Source organism: Apis laboriosa, unplaced genomic scaffold, assembly GCF_014066325.1.
Source record: "Apis laboriosa isolate Shangri-la unplaced genomic scaffold, ASM1406632v1 scaffold47_cov149, whole genome shotgun sequence".
Classification (NCBI taxonomy): Eukaryota; Metazoa; Arthropoda; class Insecta; order Hymenoptera; family Apidae; genus Apis; species Apis laboriosa.
The window spans coordinates 2,811,929-2,837,289 of NW_025223437.1; the positions used below are offsets into that span (position 1 = coordinate 2,811,929).

General features: G+C 25.4%; 4 protein-coding genes across 8 annotated transcripts in view; 2 read left to right on the plus strand and 2 right to left on the minus strand.

Annotated features, from left to right (window-relative positions):
- LOC122716551 (tetraspanin-5) overlaps positions 1-16,156 on the minus strand; it is a 50,296-nt gene extending 34,140 nt beyond the window's left edge. For both annotated transcript variants that reach the window (XM_043939745.1, XM_043939744.1), the window contains exon 1: positions 15,734-16,156. In XM_043939745.1, coding sequence (XP_043795680.1) covers positions 15,734-15,823 — 90 coding nt within the window. In that variant the 5' untranslated portion in view covers positions 15,824-16,156. The remainder of the gene's footprint in view (positions 1-15,733) is intronic.
- Positions 191-6,295, plus strand: LOC122716549 (SET and MYND domain-containing protein 4-like). Of its 3 annotated transcripts, XM_043939741.1 has the most exons (7): positions 191-794; positions 2,715-2,762; positions 3,070-3,801; positions 4,103-4,344; positions 4,673-4,834; positions 4,932-5,246; positions 5,687-6,295. In XM_043939741.1, the coding sequence occupies exons 2-7, from the start codon at positions 2,750-2,752 to the stop codon at positions 5,723-5,725; spliced, it is 1,503 nt and encodes a 500-aa protein (XP_043795676.1). In that variant the 5' UTR covers positions 191-794; positions 2,715-2,749; the 3' UTR covers positions 5,726-6,295. The 3 variants fall into 3 exon arrangements, with proteins under 3 accessions (XP_043795676.1, XP_043795674.1, XP_043795675.1); XM_043939740.1 differs by lacking the exon at positions 191-794 and having other exon boundaries at positions 2,630-2,762; XM_043939739.1 differs by lacking the exons at positions 191-794; positions 5,687-6,295 and having other exon boundaries at positions 2,588-2,762; positions 4,932-5,267.
- Positions 16,157-17,760: 1,604 nt separating the features above from the next.
- On the plus strand, positions 17,761-20,815 carry LOC122716579 (protein arginine N-methyltransferase 7). Of its 2 annotated transcripts, none has more exons than XM_043939804.1 (9): positions 17,761-18,175; positions 18,250-18,399; positions 18,482-18,703; positions 18,771-19,003; positions 19,123-19,252; positions 19,328-19,554; positions 19,626-20,184; positions 20,244-20,404; positions 20,486-20,815. In XM_043939804.1, exons 1-9 carry the CDS (start codon positions 18,002-18,004, stop codon positions 20,742-20,744), a joined length of 2,115 nt encoding a protein of 704 aa, XP_043795739.1. In that variant the 5' UTR covers positions 17,761-18,001; the 3' UTR covers positions 20,745-20,815. The 2 variants fall into 2 exon arrangements, with proteins under 2 accessions (XP_043795739.1, XP_043795740.1); XM_043939805.1 differs by having other exon boundaries at positions 18,035-18,175; positions 18,269-18,399.
- On the minus strand, positions 20,779-22,063 carry LOC122716580 (tRNA-uridine aminocarboxypropyltransferase 2). The gene is made up of 5 exons (XM_043939806.1): positions 21,906-22,063; positions 21,605-21,766; positions 21,352-21,532; positions 21,086-21,288; positions 20,779-21,025 (listed from the first exon to the last, which is right to left on the minus strand). Exons 1-5 carry the CDS (start codon positions 21,986-21,988, stop codon positions 20,896-20,898), a joined length of 759 nt encoding a protein of 252 aa, XP_043795741.1. The 5' UTR covers positions 21,989-22,063; the 3' UTR covers positions 20,779-20,895.
- Positions 22,064-25,361: the final 3,298 nt, after the last annotated feature.

Sequence of the window (25,361 nt, forward strand, 5' to 3'; positions counted from 1 at the left end):
CCTGAGTGAATTGAAAATAATAAAACGAAAGTATAGCATATACAATCGAATTTCTATTTTCTATAAGAATACTTATTTTTTTAAATATATATATTTTTTATTTTATACACAACACTTTGGTCACATCATTAAACTGTACATATTATATAAATTAACGTCTTGACTTTTCGAGGAATTTCACAAAAAATATAATTGCTCGTATTATTTGATGTAAGTACAAACAATTTTGGCTAACAATTGATAACTATGTTATATAAATTTCAATTGCAAATTTATTAGATAGTCTCGTGCATTTTTAAATCTTCTAAAGAAGATTAAAAGTTAGAGTAATAAATTTTACAGGTCACATAAGACAAGGAAAATGCTTACTAAGGACTAAGACAAGGATGATTTATTAGTCAGATAGATTTATTATTCAGAAAGACGTTTATATACAATAAAAAGAACATTTTTTATTTCCGATTTATTTTGATTACAAGGATTATATATGCTCGATAACCTTATACATATATTTTGAGAGAAATTTTGTATATTGAAATTTTTAAATCTAAAAAGGAGAAAAGAGGACAGACATCATTGACTGATAAAGGAGGATAAAATAGGAACGTAGGAAGGATAAAATAATTTCCGGAACATCGGAACACGCTGGGGGAGGATCTCGATGGGAAGAGTCGGCCGAGCGTTCCTAATCGAAATCCGGAACGAGAGAGAACAATTATTGATGCAGACTAATTTCACTATACCGTCGAACAGCAAGAACGAAGAAAATAAGATATTTCTCTGAGAAAAGTCCAGTAATTATTTTTATTTTATTTTATTTTATTTTTTTTTTTAATATTGCTATTATTAACTTAAAATATGCTATGAAATCTCGAAACTTGGTTATTTTGATTTGATATCGATATCGATCGATTTCTTAAAAATAGAAAATTGAATTAAATACTTTGCAACTTTCATTTGCCTTTAAATTAAATTAAAAAACTAGATTATATTAGGATTAATAAAGCAATTGGTCGAGTTTTATTGTATTGGTTGAGTTTTATTATTTATTTATTATTACTTATATTATTTATTATAATTTAAATTTGATATATTCAAGTATATTTATCATTTAAAGATTAATTTTGTAATGTTGCAAAGTAAACTCAAATTTTAGATATCTTTAAAAAAATAATTCCGTAAAGTGACTTTATAAATTAATTTATTAATTAATAAATAGTTAATTTTTTATTATTCTATAGATAAAAAAATATAATAATCATTCGTATGTTTTAATAAGATAATATATGATTCATTTTTCTTATTATTTCTTCTCTATTATTTAAAAATTATATAATCAGTTTCTTTGATATGGTTATAGATATCTTATAAAAATGATTTGTTTTGATGAAAATTTTCAAGAAATAATATTTTATTTTTGTATTTCATTATCATCTGTAGCAAGATTATCTTCAATAATATTTTTAACATAGTAATAGACATATCGAGAAACTATGAATACATGATAATATATTTTTTATTGTAGCTATATAATCACGTTATAAGAAAAGGTAAAATATTTAATAACTAATGATTTCAATACAATTTATTGTATTCGACGATAAATTGAAATATCGAATTTTTTAAAATAATTTTTTATACATACAGATAGCTATATTATATATATTATAAGATATCTCAAACTAACAATTTTATTATAAAAAATGGAATACGATAGAGACAGAGAGAGAGAGACAGAGAGAGAGAGAGAGAGAGAGAGAGAGAGAGAGAGAATCGTTTACTTCTTCTAATGCAAACCTATAAATCACTTATAACTTAATAAATTAAGTTATAAACTTATAAAAGTTATTAACCTATAAAACCAATATTTTTATATATTTACTTTTTTGTTTATTTTGATTTCTAAAATCAACTATTTCAAGGGATCCCACGAATACATTAACATCTCCTATTACATCATAAATTAATTATTATTAACTTATTAATACCATAAATTTGTATAGGATTCGAAAACTAAGGCTGATTAGCATACGTTACACATAACTATAGGAACTAACTATAGAAAAAAGTTGTTTAAAATGTTGTCCTCGATAACATATTTCAAAAACATTAAATTCGATTAAGGCAACTGTTTTATGAATATAATTATCTCATATTTTTGATATTTAACGCGTAATTTAATATTTGTAATTTAATATTATGAGATACAAGATACAAAAAAATAAATTTATGACATAAATATTATATTTGTATGTCTATAAATATATCTTAATAAATTTGCAAATCGAATTTCAAATATACTTTACTTTCGTCGCGATCGACGACTACTACAGTGAAAACAGTGAGAACGTATTTATAACGTTCTCAGCCTTCACCGTATATAAACATAAGATTATCGACGAAGAGAGAGGCAAAACAAATTTTGAATTTACTGTCTTTACGTAACAATTGAAAAGGAGAATCATTCTTCGACACGATTTGAACGTCGAAACACTTCGCTTAATACAGAAAATCAAATATAACTGTAATTTAAAATTATATATATAAAATTATTATAAAATTATATTATTTTATAAAATTAATATATATGAAGTTAAATATGATGACCAACGTGATGGATTTTCATACCTCGTTTTTTTATATGCTTAATAATGAAGCGAATGGAGATAAGTTACATGAATATATGACCGATTTTTTTATTGATCCTCCTGTAGTATCTAAGAAACAAAAATGTGGGAAAAGTCAATTAATGGATCTTATGGGTAAGTTTAATAAAATTTATATTATATTTTTTATATATTTACATTTTTTTTCTACATTAAGTATATAAGATATTTTTTTTATTTAAATATTTCGAAACAATCGTTATCTATTATAAACTTATTAACATTAAAATTCATAAAATTTTCAAAAAACTTTTCAAATTTTTATTTTCATTGTATAATGTCATTGTTGCCATATCGATTATTCTACCCTTATTGAAACAAACAGTTAATATAAAACATAATAAATTATTCAAAAATTAATGGAATAAAAAATAATAATGATATTCGTGTTTTATTTTAAAAGTGCAAGGAGAAATCAAAATGGTGGAAGGAAAGTATAGCGAAACAGTCGATATCTGTACACAAGGTTTGCAACAGAGTCTTCCATTCAGTGCACAATCCGCCATTTTGTACTTCATTCGAGCCGAAGCTTTGGAAAGTCTTCAGATGTACGAGGAAAGTTTGTTAGATATTGACAGAGCGATAGAAATTTCTGTCAGCAGAACGTTAACGGATATGTTGCAAAGAAAGAGGATTGATATATTAAAGGAAGCCGCTTGTTTCGAGCCGCAAAAAATGCGCGATAGATGCCACTTTGAGAATATACCACAACTCTCAAATAATCATCACACATATCAGTTAGGTTTGAGCAATGCGATCGATTTGATTCACAATGGACGATACTTTGTGGCGGTAAAACCGATCAAGATGAAAGACATTATTCTAGTCGACAAGTCGCAAATTACCCATCTTCACAAAGATGATTGGGACGATGATCCTACGAGTAACATGTGCCATTATTGTTTCAAATACTGCAGAGCGTTGATTCCATGCGATTATTGTTACCATGCCTTATATTGTTCGAAAGAATGTCGCAGTAAGGCATATCAGGACTATCATCAAATCTATTGCCGGTATGGAAATTTAGATAATAAGTCTTCGTTCGTGCTTAAATTGCTCCTGAAAATTACTGAAAACGGCGTGAGATTGAAAGAAGCTATCGAGTATCACAAAGAACTGGAAAATATGAATGAAGGTGATTTAGTAATTATATTAAGATAGATTAAAAAATAACGTGATTTATATATTATTTATTTTTCATTTGTTTATTTATATTGCTTGTAAAATTTCATTTCTTTTTTTTTCAATTTTATTTTATACATTTGTACGTAAATTTGCTTGTAAAATTTCATTTCTTTTTTTTTCAATTTTATTTTATACATTTGTACGTATACCAAGTTGTTTATAATTGAATTGTTTATATATTGATTAATTTTAATTAATTAATGACAAATTTTTATTTGTTTATATTTTTATATTGTATTGTTTTTGGAAAGAAATGGAGAGGAAGGTTTATAATCTGAAAGAAATGAAGGAAAACAATTTAAGATGTATTCTTAATTTGAGTATTCCTATGAAGAAGGATGACAATAGGACCGAAGATAATTTATTTTATTCGGCCAAAATAGCTATGCTGCTTCGAAATCATAGTAATTTTATGCAAGGAAGTAACGATATTTTAAGTCTAACTAAATTACTCTGTCGTTTGTGCTATATTTACGACGTATATGCACGTATGGTAAGTATATATTAATTTGTGCATTATATTTGTTTCAAAGTACTAAAATTTTATAATTTTATAGATTTAAGTCAGATGCATATTTTCATTAATCACAAGTTTTCTTTAAATTCTTCTTTTCCTTATTTTATTTTAGAATGGAACAATAATATAATAATAACACTTTTAGTCAAACATTTTAACAGATAATTATAATTAAAATTTTGGAAGATGGAATTGAAAATTATACGTGATTTTCAATATTCTAATATAGTAATTTCAAATTTCTCCATGATCTTAAAATATATTGTAAAAACCATCATTTTGATAAAAAAAAAATTCTTTACAGGATTTTATACCAATTTTCGAAAGATATATCGCCCTAGTACAAAATTTGTATTTCTTGCTTAACCTGGTTCGCCATTCCTGTTCCGGGAATACAATATATACCGTGCATAAAAACAATGTGCTCGTTCTGCGAGCGGCTAAAGATATATATCCAGGCGAGCTGGTAATGAATTTTGATTTTTTTCTTTTTCTTTCTCCATTAAATTTTGAATTAAATTTTTTATTCATTACTCGAACGAATCTTTCTTTCCATTTTGCAGATTACCTTTAACTTCATGTCCAAATACGTCGCGTTGGAGTCCAATTCTATGCCTCGAAGCATCATGTTGAAAAATTTCTTCGATATTTCATGCGATTGTGAAGCTTGCGCGAAAGGTTATAAATTTAAACCCGAACTCGGTACAAATATAGATATACCGAATCAATTACGACAACGTTTACGAAGATATCGAATTGATATTGATGCTATGTGGGAATTGCTTAAAATAATTAATAACAGCACAAGGAAGCCATGTTTGGAGGTAGAAATTCTGAAATATTCCATTTCAGATGCGTATTACGGGGAAGAATATTTTGTAAGTATATATTATATATAATATACAAAGTTAAATGGAGACGATATATTGCATTAAATTAACTGTTCAGCTTAATTTTATTTTTAATTTAATATTATGAATATGAGTATGAGTAAAGAAGTCGAATCATTGTTGTTTTTTTTTTAATAACGAGACTAAAAGAGTTACAAAAAGAAAATTATGTAAATGCAAATAATGTGATTGAGTAATTGAAAAAATTAAAATTACTATAAATATATGGATGAATTCCATTAATGATCAATTATATTTTATATATATAATATTTACATTACACATACAGTTTATGTTTTTATTTAGTTTTTCAAATTGAATCAGAAAATTCTGAATGAATCTTAATTAACTTACTAATTCTTGAATTAATTTATATATTTTCTTTTTTTTTCTTTTTAGTGACTAATAAATTAATTTTTTTTTTTCAGCATCTGAGAAAACTATACACTTTACTTGGAATTTTATAAAAGAACATTACAAAATACCAATTATAATTATCCTTTTTTAAATTTTCTTATTTCTAGTAAATTTTTTAAATCAGGGATTACTTTTATAAAAGATTACTTTTTAAATTGAAAATCTTAAATAAGAATTGTTTTTAGAAAATTCCATTCGCTTTAAGCAACGCAACTTTTCGCTTTTAAATAAATTTTACTCTACATTTTCTCATTCTCTTCCTGATTGTACTATGATTACTGGGACATCCTGTATAGGCATAACAATATAAGTGCCCACTTCCCTCTCGAAATAATTCGTATAACAAAAGAAAGGTTTGATATTGCAAATTGCGAATGAATATCGTCCACGTAATATAAAAAAGAATTATAAAGTATTTTTAGAAAAAAAGTTTCGTATATATAGTTTCGTATAGTATTCCATATATATTGATATTCTATAACTTCTGTGATTTGACCAATTGCATTAGACCAATTTTATAAACTATGTATGCACTATCTTCAATTAACTTTAGAACTATCAAACCTGTCAAAATGACGGATTCCAAATTTGTCGTTTTTACAATGCAAAACATTAAAATGTTTTTTGATAAAATAATAATATTGTATTTCATAAAAACATAATTAACATATTTATTTCTATCACATTAATATAATTACAATCATTCATATGTAAAATATTCAAATATCTTTTAAGATAGTTCTAATGTTAAATTGGATTAGATCTAAAAAAAAAAAAAAAAAAAAGAATTACAGAGATTATATTTAATGAATATAAATATTGAATATTAGAAAACTAGAAGAATAATAATATTGTAATAATATATGTAATACATCGGTTAAGCTTTAAGATTCATGAGAGTTGAATACACGTAAAAGAAAAATTGGCAGCGCAGAATTGTTACAAATGATGTCATTTTTACGGATTCACTAGATTCCTAGTAATTATTTTTCACATACTGAATAGCTGACACGTCTGACTATGTGAAAAGAGTAATAACGAGCAAGCAGAGCTACGCAGAAAAAATGACATTCATCGCCTCTACTTCTGATATACGAGGAAATCAGGTCACAGACATCTTTTATTATGATTTCGAACAATGAAATCTCTATTTAAGGATTATATTTTTATATTCGCCTAAAATTTTTCCAAATGTTAATCTTTATACGCGACATTAGTAATGATATAATCAGAAATTTTTAAATTTTGTTATTATACGATTAATTTTAATTATGTTAATTGCGATTTCATTGTAAAATATCTTGTATATAGGAATAAAAAGGCATATGTAAAGGCATATGTATATATGTAAATATGTATATTTAAAAAAGAAAATTTATCATGGTAAATTTTATTTTTATATAGCAAAGAAATATAAAATTGTTAATTGTTTGAATATATATACACATATTGAATATATATATACATATATATGTCATATGATTTATTAATGTTTTATAAAAAAATCAAAATGAAACAAAAATTTTCATAAGTTAAAAATTAAAAACAAAGTTGTACTATTAAAAAATTAAAATAATTATGAAAAATTCAATTAAAAAATTTACATATAATGCATTCTAATTAAATTATATTACCATATAAAAAGAAGATAGCAATAATTATTTTACAAGTTTTGAAACTTATACAAAAGGCGTTCGTTTGAATCTATTTTTATATTTTTTTTTTATATTTTATAGTTTTTATATAATAATTTAAGGTTATTCCTAAAACCTTGTAAAAAATGTATTATATGTAAATAAAATAAATTTTCCTATATACTGTAATAATTATTTTTAATATAGCATTATATTTTATTATATTTTGTTATTATATTTTATTATATTAAAATTTTTATAATGCTGCATACAATGATTTACTAAATATTGTATAAATATTTTTCCAATGGTGTTAATAATAAATGAATATTGAATGTTGAAAAGAATAATCAATTGAATAACAATTTTTAGAAAGAATATATAAATGGAAAAATATTTTATAATATCTTATATCATTCATTTTTATAATCTATAATATAATAAATTATATAAATTATAATAATAATATATATAATAAATTATATAATAAATACTATTACATTAATTATTAATCATTTAATACATATCTAAATTCTTTTACAGCATAAAAAAGCAAATAAATTTTATCTCAACATAAGACATATATTAATGGCAACCTTTGCGGATGATATAAAGTGAGAATTAAACAAATTGACTTATAGAGAAGTAGGCGTATCTTGGTACATCGTTATAAATCATCTTTATTGAGCCAGATAGATAAAGGGGAATCACGAATGATAGAGAATCCCAATTAAGATTTACATGATTGCAATTTTGATTTGAATCTTTCGTTATTATTTCATTTCATAAAGCTTTATATCCTATCCTTGCAACGAGATTTCTTTTCCATTTTATAAAATTCTCACGAGTTCCATAGATTGATGATCACAGAAAAATTCAATCATGATGATTCAAAATACAGTATAGAAATATTTTTCTTTAAATTATTTGTATTCCCAATTATGTTATAGATTGCATAGTCTGATCACAATGATTTATAAAATTGATATACAATTATAAAACAAAGATTCTTTAATATATACAGGGGACATTTCTTCTCATCGAAGCTGAATATCGATACAAATTCACCACCGTCCTACTTGGTATGCAATTAGGCCAAGGATGAAACCTAACAATCCGAGTTAACGAAGCTTTGCAATGTTCAACAATCTGAACTCTCTCTGATCTGCATTCACGATTCAGAATTAAGATAAATTCTCGATGCAATATCTGTTATAAAATTCTTGTGAATCCTATATATTAGTATAGGTATGCATGCATATGCATATTACGGTTAAATAAACGAGGAAATTCTCAATTATCTGAAATATGAATTGATGAAAAAAAAATGCAAATGTATCGTGATTCACAAGTTCGGTATCCATGATTTAAATCGAAACATATTATTAAATTTCATATAACTTGAATAAAAAAACTTTAAAAGTATTGTAACTTATGATAATTATAATGAATTTATGAAAATAAAAAAGAAGATTTAAAAACAAAATAAAAAAGTACTTAATAATTAGAGAACAATTAACAACAGAGATATAAAGTAAATAACTAAGTAATCATACTTATTTTTAAAAAATAAACTTTCGAACGAAATTTATTTTTCTTCAATCATTACTTTATTTCAATTTTATAAATTCAGTTTGATTATTCTCATTTTTTTGCTTTTAATGATATATCAATATATTTTTTGGATTGATTCATTCAAACATATACGTACATGTATAACATACCACCAAATATAAATTTTTTTATAGTTGTAATAAAAATTTACTTATTAAAGGCAAGATCAAAAAATCATCGAAAATTTTTCACAATTTGAAAAATTAACAATTATGGAAATAAAGATATACATAGTACTCAGGTACGTACGAAGCACGATTAAAAATAATACCTTTAAGTACTTTCAAAAGATATTTTACCTCGACATCGATCTTGTGTTGACACAACAGTGGCCACTGTGTTCAGTGTGCTTGAAAGTTTCACCCCAACAGGAACGACTTTACTTTCAACGAGGGGTCATAATGAGCGTAGGGTGAAACGCGGGAATGATAAACGGAGGGAAATGAAATCTGCGTAAAAGGGCGCAGCTAACGTGCATGGGGACAACTACGCTCGATCAAACGCAATATACCCACCTGAAACAGTAGCTATCCACTGGCACAAACCTGGCTCCCCAACAGCTTTTAAAAAATTAAAACGAATCGTTGAACTCGAATATAATTTCGTACGGTATTATTCCACACGAAAAGAAAAAAAAAAAAAAAAAAGAAAAGGTAAATGAACATTGCGAATGTGTGGATTTTCAAACACGGCAGATTGTGACGCGCGCGAAAATTTAGAGAGAAATTTTTATGAACCCGTAGAAAATTTTTATTGCGAGATCCCTTTTTTCTCGAAATTTTGATATTTTCAACACGAGGCTCATTTTATTCTCCCTGTTAATTATTTTCGAGATGCGAACAGTTCTCTGTTCATTTTGTAAAAATATTTTGTAAAAATATTTTATTACGTACATATATATATATTATATTTATTTTATAAAACAAACAAATTTGAATAGATAGTAGATTTTTTTTTTTTAAGGTGAAAAATAAAATTTTTGAATTCATTGAAAGGTAATAATTTTTAGATTGAAAGAAAATAAAGAGAAATGGAGTATCGCGATAAAAAATAACATTGTTTTGCATCGAATTGAATTTGCATATTAATTCGCATGTATTGTTCTTTGACGATATTTATTAGAATTGTTATTGTTATTTATCACTGTGTGATTATATCTCTGGTTCAAAATATGATATTTATTGTTGACATAAATGTACGAATACGAATCTTATTCAATACAGAATAAGATTTGGTACATTAACAATTGAGGACACGGATGCAAGAACAGCATAAGTGCACTTACCCTCTTTATGCGTCCGAGCGCATCATCCAGCCCTCCATACCTGACCTACTTACACAAAGCATGCTTGCGTAATAAAAGGTCGGTCAAATTAGATATTGTACTAAGTAATAAAAACTTAAAAATAATTCTCAATCAATCATTTTAAGCGTCTTATTAATTGTATTATCCGGACTGATATGAGAAATTAATCTTATGTACAAAAAATAATCACAAAGTAAGTATATTAATTATACGAGTTTTCAATTTCAAAAATATCAAATAATAATAAAGAGTAACAATTTTGTACGATTTTTTTAAAAAATCGATCACAGGGAATCATTTATATATACAAAGAGAAGAGTAAATTATCTCAAAATCCAATTAAATCTCAGAAATCACGAATAATCCGCTGTACTATAGATATAGCATTAGCACGTATTACTTTGATAACATTCATATCTTTTAATCCATGTAGAAGATCCTATATCAAGTTAATTAGAATAACACGATTCGATACGCGTATTATATGAGATTTAGTGTTTTGTAAGATGGGTTTAAATGTCAAAGTATCGTATTAAACTGCATAATCAGAACAAAAAGGTTCACTTGGTCGGAAATGCATTTAAAATGTAGTAGGCAGAGAGGATACAGTAATAACGTTGTTCATAACATTTTCCGGTGGCCGGAAGATAGGGTTTCACGCACGCATGCTGTACTTATTCGTCCGTGTGACTCATGACAAAAGGTCGTCGAACCCGTTTTGTGCATAAGAACCTGCATGCTGTTTCGAATCGAAACAAATGGAAAAATTAGAATCGATAAAGATTTATTCTGATGAAACAATTTGAAATTGTCTCTTGTATTATACGATTCAGTAATCGTTAGGATATATCTTTATAATTGGAAATCATAGCGATTAATTTCCTTTCCTACGATTCTATTGTTTGCTAAGCCTAACTATTTTTTTTCTTCCTTGAATTTGTTACTTTAAAGGAAATTGAATTTTATCTGTCCAATTTATGTAAGTTTTAAATGCAACGACAAATAAAATTTTATTAAAAAAAAAAATTTTATATCGTAGATATAATTTATGTATAAATTAATAAATTGTCATAATTTAATTCGATCGATGACTATCAATTTATTATTAGTAAGTATGCAATTTTACGATACATTATTATTTATTTATTCAAATAATCATAATTAAGAGATTATATGCAAATATTTTTGAACAAATTATATTGTACAAAAAATGAATTGTTGAATCACTAAGGATGCTTTGAAATTTCATGAAAGTAAATATAAATAAGATATAAAATTAATTTATATTTCAAGAACATTCATTGATTTCTCTTCATTGATTATTTTATTTTTATCTATTTTTTTTATAGCTATTGAGTACAAATATTATTTATACTTTTTTCTATAAAGAAAACGATAATTAAATGTCAATTGTTTTGTAATTAATAATTAATAAAATTGATGTTAAACACAACAAATTAATTAACTGTTTTTTTTTATGATCTAAGTACCAAATAACTATAATATTGTTACAACAGCTGTAATACTCGTTACGTAATGATTAGAAAGCGAATCGACGACACGGTTCGTTATAATGCCTTGGATATTATTTTCAATTTAGAAGATTGATTTTTTTAATCGAAATTTCTTATAAACATATATTAACATGTTTCTTGCATTTTATACTATTGCAATCACTAAACAAATAGAGAAACTCATTTTATTTCTAGCTAATACTTTCATCCAATATTTCTTATTCTTAATTTCTTTCCTTCCTTTGTGAACAAATATATTAAAATTTATTTCAATCTGAATAGTGTATAATTATTTTTTTCATTGTTTTAGGCTCTCAAAAAATCTGAAAAAATTCTGCATTGCTTATTGAAATCTTTATTTATTTATCAAAATCGAATGTCTAAAAGATTTATCAGAAAAAAATAAAAATTCCTTCTTTCAAAAATAAAATTTTGGTTCAGACAATAAATGGTCTAAATTCATTGTTTTAGACTCTTGAAAATCTCTTCTTCCTTATATAGTTGTCAACTCGAACGTTTAAATGGTTTATCAGGAAAAATAAGAACATTCTTTCAAAAGGATTTAAAAAGATAATATAAGAAACTCAACAAGAACCAATAGAAGGAGTCCATAGAAAGTTAAGGGGCGTAATGAACTTATAAATAATAGCTTTATACTTTTCTGTTTCTGAATTCTCGATTACAGATAATTGTCTAAGTCTTAACAAGATATATAATGGATTCTAAATAGAATTGCTTATTCTTATGGATATTTGCTATGTATTCAATTAGAACGATGAACGATATGAAGCACATAAGAAAAATTGTTTAGCATCGATGAATCGTAAAGTCATTCTACTTGTAAATACAAGTAGTCAGACAAGATTTGGTAAGGAGATTTAGACTTTTGAACTCAGACATCTTATATAGATTCCTTAATCTCTTGATCTTTATTTAACATTTCTGACAAATTTGATTATCCAAAATTAGAGAATTGTCAAAACTTAACATTTATATTATTAATTTATAGATAAGTTCATTAAATTGAGAAAAGATAATTGTGATAAATATAAAGATAATTAGAATAAATGATTCATTTAATGAACGTGAACTTAAACATTTTTTAATAATTTGAAGATATTTTTTAATTTTTTATATTAATTATTCTTTTCTCTGGACGAATAATTAAAAAAAATATATGAATTTTAATCAAAGTCTTTGTTTGTTTTTTAATCAAACAAACATTTATTAAACATTATAATATGGACTTTCGATGATAAATTGTTATTTCACTTGTCTGTTTTTAATTTTTCATAGTATAAAAATTTAATATTTTTAATATTGGTAATTTTGATGCTTTAATATAAAATTTTATATAAAATCATTATTTTTTTATTACTTTCTATAATAAAAATGGATAAACTACATTGTTTCACAAAATACTCTTTTCAGAAAATATTTTTCATGTTAAAAATAAAAAAATTATTGCAATGATTTAAATAGATAAATATTTAAATTTTATGTTAAAAATATATTAATTTAAATAATAATTTAATTTAAATATTTTGATATTTCTTTTCCAATTTTTAAATTTTTAAATTGATCGATGGTAATTGGCCTTTTATTTGGAATAAAGAATTCTTTTTCTACTTTTTTTCCTATTATAATATGCACCTTATTATCAATATCTTCCATCATATTCCAATAGATAATTTTATTTGTTCTTTATTAACTTTCGTGAAAGATTCTGAGGGATAGAAAAAAATTTAACTTTTCATTTTTTCTTCATTTTTTTAAATAAATCACGAATTGTAGAAAGTAAAGACACGTTTATTTCATTGTTAAGAAGTAATTATGTATTCATGGAAGTTTTTACAACGTCGAAAGTTTACTTACCGTGCAAGGGAATCGAAGAAGTCACACTTACTTCGAGAAAAGCAAACCCATGCCATAGTGGCCGGTTGCACTGGTTAGAAACCGGTTTTACAGGCAAGTTTTGTAATGAGATTCCTCAAACACAGTCTTAGCAACGAGGAGACAATAAGAATAAGGAGTTACAGAAAGGAAGTAATAAAGACAGGAAACAATTGACATTTTCGTGAAAAACAGTATAAGGCATATATTATAATAGTTAATCAAAATGAGCAAAAATTTATTCAAAATCAAATAATTTATATGTTCGATCATATATTAATAATAAAATTTTATAATAAATATAATTTCTGGAAGTTTAAAAAAATTTTTATCTAAGCAAAAATTTAATTGAATCTGTCCATCATTTTAAATATGTACAAAAGTTTACATAAAGATAAAAATCAAATAATTTATTAACAATGAAATATTCGTGAATTTTAATGAATTCTGAGAGCTTGAAAAAAATTTTTATTTTCAAAATTATTATTCAAATCATTTGGAACTTTTTTTTTAAATTTTATTCGACAAATTTTTAATATTTAAACAATTTTTATTAAAATTTCTTTTTACCATTCAAAAATTAGAAATATATTCTATTTTTTCTCTATGAAATATTTACAAAAATTTACAATATAATATTGTTACTAAATTTTCCAAAATTTCCTCTTTAGCGTATCAACTTTTCACAGTGCACATTATTCGGGTAATTAATGTCGCAATGAATAAATATAATTCTCTGATATGTATATATAAAATGTTCATACACAATTTTCACTAGCACATATAATATTTATATTATTATATGTATATTCTATGTACATTAATTAAAATACGACAAAGAGATTACAGATTTATAAATATTATCTTATTATCAATTAACGAACGAGTGTTTGAAAAAAATAGCATTGTGAACAAACTCGATGAGCATAATCAGTCACGAAAGAGAAACAGTTCATTACCGAACATCTGTTCGCCGAGTTGAAGGACGTTCAACTGTTTCCCAATGAAAAGTGAATATACTATCTTCGTCGAGAATCTTTCAATAAATCACTAGGATATTTAAATATCAATTTAACTCTACTTAATTCACAATATAGTGAAAAAAATAAAACTTATTTTATCCTCTTTATACTATTATGCGAACATATGGTTGTATTCTTTGTCATTAAAATTGAATTATCTTTGTACACTTTAAAAAAACTAATTCTTAAACTTAATCTAATAATTAAAATACCATGTATTGCTGAGCTGCATGAGGAGTATGAAAATTAATATATATTTAAGGAATTTAAAATATTTGAAATATTTAAATTTATATTTATAAAATATTATATTTGGAATTTAATTTGTTTAATTTTTACATTTCAATTAATTTTGAAATATAAAAATTTGTGTGATTTGTACGTTTTAAAAAGTGTATATATATAGTTATGAATATTCAGTTTGTATATTACTATGTATATGGCATAAAAATTATAATTATAGAAGTTATAAATAGATATCCTGAATTGTTTTTGAAATTGGAGCAACTGGAGTGTACATGAACTGCATTGCAGATTTTTCACGATATTCATAAGAATAATTCATTGCTATACAGTATTTATAATTTTTTTTCATTTATATATGTATAATTGAACGAGTATTTTAATTTAAATATTTTCTCATACATATATGTATGTATATCCTGAAACTGCATGCATTTATTTAAATTTTTTATTATTATTTTTGTAAATTATTAATAAATGTAAATGTAAAAGCAAAAAATTAATTCAACAACTGATATTATTTATCATGTAATTAAGGAATAAAAAAAATAAATAAAGTATTAAGTATATATATATATATAAAATATATATATCATCAGTGATAGGTTAATCATTAATCATTAATCATTAATCATATCTTCAGTTTTATTTGTCAAAACACAATGTAAAAAATTTATCCTTTTTTTTGTTCTTTGTTAAAATAAACAAATTTCAATTATCCTACCAATGATTTGATAAAATCATAACAAAATCCAACAAATTCGAAGCTGATACATTTTGCCAACATCAAGCTAAAATAAAATAGATAAAAATGCACATATATTGTACTCACCCAAAACATAACGTTAAATCCAAAGATCACATACTTGAGACAGCAGCTCACTTCACTGGTATCCCTTCTATACTTCCGCACAGCAGGCATGGTTAAGACACATTTATCTAACGCTTTTCGCGAATTCCACGCATACGTGCACACAACACACCCGCAAAAATGCACTATATACACAACACAAAAGAGCACCGGTGCCCTACAGACAGAGCGAATCACAAATACAATGACATCGCCGAAAATGCAATTATCATCTTTTTTTTTCTTTCTTAATTATCTCGAACAACTATAATATGTCGTTTCTCTCTCGAACCTTTATCTTATGATTTATCACGTATTCTTTTTTTCGATTTAACCCTTTCCTTCGAGTCTAGTTGATCAGCTGATCACAATAACGTACCGTTTCGCAATCACGACTACCGCCATTGTCACGTCACGGTACGTACTACCCGTAGCTGGATCAACGAGACTGTGAGCGGGTCAGACTTTCCACTCGCTATCCGATTCTCCCCACCAACTAAATCTCACTCGTTTGTCCCTCCAACGCTAGATGTTCCACCCTTTAATGCCCTCTACCATGTCCTACCTCTCACATCATAGTTCTGTCTCTCTCTATTACTTCCCCTATTCCATTTTTTATTTTTCTCGATTGATCTTTCTCTCGATCATCTTGCTTCGCTCTTCAATGCGATTTTTTTTCTTTTCAGAACTCACGAGATATGAAATGAAATTATTATTCTGTGTATTTTTTTATTTTATTACCATCATCGTATCACATGCGATGTTATCAATTCAGAATAGAATGAGATAGCAGCGCTATTAAAATGAGAGGGATTATAATTAAATAAAAAATAAAATATAGATAAGATACGCAAATGAAGTATATAATTGATTTAATATTCAATATATTTTTTATTTTACGTTTCGAGAATCTTAACATTTTGTCAATATCATTCTCAACATTACCGATTCGAATTGGAATAAGATTGAAACGTTACTTGGTTAGAATTGAAATTAAGTTTCAATATAAAATTAAACAAAAAAAAATTTTTCTATAAGAATCTTCGATAGAATATTTTAAAAATTTTTGTTATTCCCTAGATTAAACTTTTTTTGTAAATTTTATTACACCTTTATGTTAAAAAATTCGTGTATATTATATTTTAGGAGATAAATTATAAAATCTGGAATTTATTATCTATATTTTTTATATTAAAGATACAAATATATTGTATTTTTGAAAGAAAAATAATGAAAATGTATTTAATTGACATTTCATATTTCATTTGTAGTTACCCGCCAAGAGAAAGTATAAACAAAGAAATTAAATATAAAGAAAAGGACAGAGATAGGGTAAAAATATGGAAATCAGCGCCATCTTCAGAGTGCCGTAAATGAAACTCAATGCACAAGGACAGAAAATAATAAGAAAAGGATAAAGATAGATAAGAACTGATTATTAGCGCCATCTCTTGAGTATCAAAGACATTTATTAAAAAACAAGATAAGGTAGAATCAAAATTGAATATTAGCGCCATCTCTCAGGTTTCTACTTAAGAGATGGCGTTGATATTTAATTCTGACTCTATTTTATCGGCTCTATTTTTAAAAAAATGTCTTTGATATTCAAGAGATGACGCTATTAATCAGTTCTTATTTATCTTTATCCTTTTCTTATTGTTTTCTGTCCTTGTGCATTGAGTTTCATTTACGGCACTCTGAAGATGGCGCTGATTTCCATATTTTTATCCTATCTCTATCCTTCTCTTATTGTTTGCTCTCTTTGTCTATACTTAATTAAATCGTAAGGGGGCTCTGAAGCTACTCGACATGGAGATGGGACATGAAAATATATTGGATGTTAGGTAGTTGGGTCTATTCTATATTTTATCTATGGTTATATATATTTGCACGTGTGTAGTTTGTATTTGTCATAATATTGAAATTATTTTTATATAATTATTAATTTTATGTTATTTAATTTATTTTATTATCTGTAACTCACATATCAATTATAACGCGATTTTCTTCAATTTTTCAATACATTATATGTTAATTCTAATCTCAGATTTCAAACTTGTGATACTGAATTTATTGTTGATAAACAAAAATTGGTCTAAATAAATATTTGATATTGACTTCATGTTATTTTTTTATTGTTGTCTTCATTTTTTTTTTATTTCTTGTTATCTTTATAAATAAATATATTTAATAATTGAATAATAAAATTTGCATTTATGTGATTTAAAAAGTTTATGTCGTAAGAAGGTTATGCTCAAAATTTGTTTTTCTCAATTAATTCGGATACGAAATATGAGTATCTTTATTCAGTGTTTAAATCCTTTAACGGGAACAATTAATTGGGAAGAAAAAGATGAAAATTATGATTATCATCAAGAAATTGCTCGATCAGCATTTGCTGATATGTTGCATGATCATGAAAGAGTTAGTACTTTCTGTTAAAATGTTCTAAAATGATTTTCTATTTATTATGTTTAAAAATTTTTTTATAATTATAGAATCAAAAATATTACCTAGGTATTAAAGCTGCAATTGAAAAAAAGCACCAAAATGGAGAAGAAGCTAATGTACTTGATATAGGAACTGGAACTGGTTTATTATCAATGATGGCTGCTAAATGTGGTGCAGATAGTATTACAGCTTGTGAAGTAAACTTCACCAGACACAATAAGTTTATAAATTATTAATATTATGATATTATTTGTATATTACAAAATTATATTTTTTTAGGCTTTTACACCAATGGCTAAATGTGCTATAAAAATAATTCAAGAAAATGGCTTTGAAGACAAAATTAAATTAATACATAAACGTTCTACAAAAATGACTATTGGAAAAAATGGTGATATGGTTAAAAAAGCAAACATTTTGGTTACTGAAGTATTTGATACTGAACTTATTGGAGAAGGAGCACTTTCTACATTTCGTCATGCTCATGAAAATCTTCTTGAAGTACAAATCATACACTTTTATATAATTTATATAATTTAATATATTTAATTTACTTATTTTATGTTAGGAAAATAGTATTGTAATTCCACATAGTGCTACTATTTGGGTACAAGTAGTAGAGAGTTCTGCTGTATGTGCATGGAATACAATATGTCCTATTAAAATTAAAAATAAGTATTTATTAAACACTCCACATTCTGTAAAATCTTGTTCTGGAGCAGCTGCAGTACATGATATACAATTAACACAATTTCCTGATGATGCATTTAAGCCTTTATTACCTCCTCAACCTATATTTAAGTAAATATATGTATATTATTATTATTTATTATTATTATTATTTAAGTAAATATATGTATATAAATTATTCAATATTAAAAGAATTTCATTGATAGTGAAATATAAAATAAAAATTCTAGGTTTGATTTATCTGGTAAATCAACTCTATTATATGATGAAAAAAGATGTTTGCATGTAAAACCAATTATAAATGGTACTGCACATGCTATTTTTATGTGGTGGGATTTAATTATGGATGTAAATAATCAGGTAATTATCATTTGTAAATAATCAGGTAATTATCATTAAGATTTTAAATTTATTATTAAATAGTTCTTTATCTAGGTTTTATTAAGTTGTGCACCAGTGTGGGAACATCCAGATACAAAAATCTTACAAAATAAAGGTTTTAGTTTGAAAACAATAGCAGATTTAATACCATGGAGGGATCATTGGATGCAAGCTATTTATTATTTACCTGTTGAAACTCCAGTTACTGTTAACAATGAAGTTAGTTTAATTGGATATCATGATGAATATTCATTATGGTTCCAATTAATAAATGAATCAATGTAAGCCAATGTAAATATCTCATTACATTATTTTATAATTTGTAGATTTGTATATATCATTTTGCTTACAGAAATGAAGCACCAGATTGTGAAAGACCTGTCTGCGGTTGTAATGTACATGTGGCTTATTGTAGAACACGAATAGGACAATTAAATGATTATACACGAAATGAAAAATATATCAAAGTTTTAGAAGAAAAAATTACACCAGATACAATATGTTTATGTCTTTCGGACGGCTGTTTATTGGGTCTTGCAGCTATTAAATTAGGTGCGAAAAAGATATTCGTTTTGGAGACAAACTTTTTATCCAAAAAATGTATTGAAATGTTTGTTAAAAAGAACGAACTTTCGGAAAAAGTAGAAATTATTGAATCAGTAGATAATTTACCTCCCGAAAATGAAATTAATTTAATTTTTGGTGAACCATATTTTATTACTTCAATTGTACCATGGGAAAATCTTTACTTCTGGTATTTAATTTCAAGATATTCTTCTCAAATACAAAGGATTCCAATTGCAGCAACAATAATGGGAGTTATAGTTGAGTTTAATGATTTGCATAAAATACGAGCACCTCTTGGAGTCTGTGAGGGTTTTGATCTATCTATTTTTGACAAACTTATACAAGTAAGTGAATACAAATTAGAAGATGTAATAGAAAAATTAATTTTTATGATGTATTATAGGCATCAAGTGATAAAAGTGATAGTCCTGTAGAAGTTCAACCATTGTGGGAATATCCTACTAAAGCATTAAGTTTACCTTTCGTTATTAAAAAATTTGATTTAACACAAAATGTAAATGAAATTGAAGATGTAAATATTTCAGAAACTGTGCCTATTTTAACGTAAGCTCTTATGATATTTTATATTAATAATTGTTATAAATTATAATATTTATATTTTATATATTTTTTACTTAAATTTAGGAATGGAATGTGTAATGGTGTAGCTCTATGGATTGATTGGCATTTGAATTCCGAAATCACAATATCGTCGGGACCTACCGTAGAAATACAATCTGGAACTCGGATATCATGGGATCCGTTTACAAGACAAGGCGTACATTTATTTAAAGATATAACACATGTTACACAACAAAGTACTGTTTTATGGTCATTTAGTTTTGCACCACAATATGGAAATATGAAATTTGATTTTCGTATATTGTCAAAAAATATGAAATAACATGCTGCAATATTTATAAAAATATACTTTTAAATTAAAAATATTATTCGTTTATCTTATTTGTATCTTTGTATTTTTCAAAAATATGGCTATAAAAATTACATATTTCTTATAAAATATCAACTTTCTAAGAACTATTAAATAAAAAATGTCATGTAGATTCCTCTGGCAGCATACGTAATTGCTTAGCTAATCTCCGTCCTATAAGTTTTGGATAAGCTTTTTGTTTAATTAAAAATTCTTTACTTTGATGAGTTACAGCACCATTTTCTAGTTGAAATCTAAAATTTTTAAATTATTACTTTTATAAAATTGAGTTTATTATGTTATTAAAAACTTACCGGCAAAGATAATGTAATGGTCCAAGCATTTTATCTTTCAATTCTGGATCATTTTCTAAAATAGAAAGTGCAAATGCACCAGTTTCAAGTGTAGATAAACAACCTTCAGTTGGTTGTGTTCTAATAACATATTCACTTGTTGGAACTCCAACTAATTTACATGCTTGTAAAACACATAATGCTGGACTTGAATGATATATTGCCTTAAAAATAACATTTTTATATATTTCAATACATGAATTAATGAAATTACAAAATTATATTACCTTTGCTTGTGGCCAAGTTCCATCTAATAAAATAAGATTATAAGGTTTCTGTCCATTAATTCCAACAGGATTTAATTTATTAAGTGCTATGGCATCTGGAGATGGATATAATAATATACTATTTTTATCATTTAAAATTTCTGTTAGGCCTTCATGTTTTGAAAGTGGAAATTTTTTTCCTCTAAAATAAAAGAAAATTATAACATTAACTTTTAATTTTTGATGTAATATTTTTATATTTTAAATTAATTACCTATAAATTATACATTTTCCAGGTTCTAATCCTAGAGCAAGCATAGGTGCCGTTCTTAAGCAACGTTTTGCTTCAGCTGGATGTTGTAAAATTATTATTTTTGATGCAGGACATATAGGATGTTTTGGTAACCCTGGACACCAACATACTGGTACTGGTCTCCTGTATTCATATAATATAAATATAATGAATAAAAAAGGAATAATGTTAGAAGTTATTTCTTTATTTTATTAATATAAAATATATTTATTTCATTATAAAGATTTATATAAACATAACCTAATCACATATGTTTACATACTTGCACTGTAAGCATTTATCTCTTGTTTCAGGAGGATCAGCAAATATTTCTGATAATTCTTGCCACACAGTTTCTTCATTCATTATCTAATTATGAATTATAAAAATAAAAAGAAATTATTGAACACGTTAATAATTGACAGTATAGATTTAACAATATAGAAGATAGAATTGACTCTATAAAAATGCTATTTATATAATAATAATTCTTTCCAGTTAATTAATAAATAATTTTTTAAATATTAAATATCGATAAAAAAATAAAAAAAGTATATTTTACAATTATATTTATATATATATATTTTTATAAAAAATAGTTTTATGTTTTATGTCTATTCAATAATGAAAATTTAAATTTCGCGCCGTTAATATAATCGATTTATAATCGATAATAATTCTCTTGACTTTTTCGAGAATCGCAAGCATGACAGTTGTAAAAATGTGAGTTTGAAAGTGCCGATGTGATTTCTTCTTTACACTTTTAGTGCAAAAAAAAGTATTTTAAGAGAGCAAATAAAAGAATGTAAGTATTTTTTATTATATTTTATAATTTATTTTAATGAATTTATGTAAAATATTTTCATATTTCGTAATATATCTATTAAAATAATGCATATGATATTTTTGAACGATTCCTTAAGAAAAATTCATAGTTTTTGCCAAATATTCTTCTAAAAAGATATTCTAAGTAAATATTCGTATTTTTAATGATTAATTTTATTCAATTTAATATTCATTATTCTTTAATATTTAATAGTAACACACAAATAATAACCATTATTATTTGATACATATTTGCAATCTATTTCAGATTTCTGCTCTACAAAAGACATTATATATCATATATATGTGTTAAATTGTATGCTGCAATTAATCTGGTAGACTCGAGGAACAATTACATCAAGCCACGTTATTATGTAAGTTATTTTATTTCTATATTTATTGTCTCATGATTACACATGAGTTCAGTTTTAAGAATATATATATTTCGAATATATATATTTATTTTTAATTTCATGTGTAATAAAATCTTCATCCATGATTTTAAATGAACATAGTTCAAAAAAATTAAATATTATATAATATTATATTAGATAAAAGTATTATATAGTAAAAATAGTAATACATTATTTAGATTATTTACATTATTAGATGTTGATATATAAATAATAATATATTCATTATCATATAATCATAATATTATCATAATTGTTTTATTTTATTTAAATTAAATGTTATTTTATTATTTAAATTGTGTTAAATTATCCGCGAGAATTCATTGCAATACATTTAGTTCCAATTCCAACCACTATGAACGTTCTAGTCATATTCTTTACTGAATCGATAATGTTGGAAATGATATTAAAATGATATAAAGGAAATGAAAAAAATATAAACTAGTGAAAATTTCTATTTTCAACTATTTTTATATTACAGATATTTGTTGCATTTTATTTGTATAAATTATAAGAAAATTCTAGAAATAATCAGTTGCAAAAATCTGCATAAGATTTTTTTGAATCATTAATTCATATAGATTATAAATTTTTCTAATAGAGTGCGCTATCATTAGATTATTTATTTTATAGAACTGTACAGGTAGGTATTGCATGTTATTTAAATGGAATTTTAATTTTTAATAGAATTTTATTAAATTATATATAAAATCTTAGTAACAATAATTTTTATTATTAGAAGAAAGAACGTTATATTTTATAGGTATAATTATAATAATTTTATGTTCAGAAATATGATTTATTCTTTATTTTTATTAAAATTAATGATTTTCGTTGCATTTTAATAACTTTTCTAATATATTTAAATATTTTTCATATATTAATTATGAAATAAACAAATTATATTATAGAAAACTTAATATACTCCATAAATAAGTCTTAAAGTTTTTTATATTAATTAGGATCCATGGAAAACAGAAACTTTCAGACTTCTTTTTCAGAAATAAAGCGTGTATACTTTTTTTTTTCGTATAAACTTTTTATTGCCGATTATAAGATACCAGTAGCGAAATTTAATTAATTTCTTCAAGATAATAAACAGTACGAAGGTTTGGCATTGTCGACAATCGAATTAAAGCATCTATAGAATCCGTAAGAGTCAATAAATAAAGAAAGGGAATATCCGTGGTAGGATACGCAGATGATATCGGTAGGTGAGATCGTGTCGATGTCGCAAAAAGCGGATGACGTTGGTATTTTTAATGGAAAGCCGAAGGCAAGTTGAATAGAACAAGCTTTTGGGTAGGGAAGCGACACTCAGTTTCTTTGATCAATAATGAAAGTTCTCTCTGTCTCGGTTTCGCGTTCTTCTTCATTTCACTGTCTTCTTTCGCCCCAAGCTATTGGCTCTCTTTTTCTCCTTCTTCGATCACCGACGCTCTCTATCTTATCTTATACATTTTTAACCCTTATTCCGGTCTCCGTGTCCCCCTCCCAAGGAGGAGGACGAAACGGTGCACGAAGGTTCAAAGCGAAAGCCAAGTTCTAACAAGCCTCGAGCTGTTCAACGCTTCTGGCCCTCTCCCTTAAATAATCCACTCCTCGATCCGTTCGTACGAAAGCCTTTTTGTAAAAGCCTCGATAGCCTTCATCCACTGGGAAGAGAGTCTTAAAGAATTTTGGACTCTTCTTCCCGCTCAACGGAATTAAGAGTCACGTGTCTGCGGATCATTAAGATTTGTTGCGAAATATTTCGATATCGGATCAGACATGGATCGAGGGTTTGAATCGTTTCTTGCTAATCCTCTTTGGTATCAAATCGTGTTTGATGTGAATTTTAAAATATTTATATTTTTCTTTTTTGTTTATTATGATATTATGATATTATTATGATATTATTTTCGGTTTATTATGATATTACGATGTATACGGTAGAGTTTATAATATTTATATTTTTAAGAGAAAGAAAATAATGTCATAAGAACTGAATGTTCAAGTTTCGAACATTTTAATCGCATTTTAATTTAATTACAATAAAATTAATATAAAAATCTAGAAGAATTATTAAAACAATAATAAAATATTTGTAGGATAATAGTAATAATTTATACGATATCGTTCAAACATGACATCAGAATGTTAATTCTATTCAATATCGATTCAAAAACTTTAATTAGTATTTACGCATCGATGGTCATGGAATCTGAATATTTCCAGCGCCGTGACTTCGAATATTGTAACAAAAAGGATCTTCTTTCGTATAGTTCGCGGCGAACAAGTCCATTGTGATCCGTTTTCTTTGACATGAAAAAAAAAAAAAAAAAAAGGAAAGAAAAGAAAAGAAAACGAGAGAAAGGACGAGTTTCTTGTCTTCCTCGACCTAATAAAAACCTCAAAAAGATTGGCGAGACTATCGCCGTCGTAGGCATCGGCTTCTCGTTCCTTTCTTCCCGGTTTTCTTTCTTTCGTTTCTTTCCCTTGTTTGCGACATCGGTCAAAAG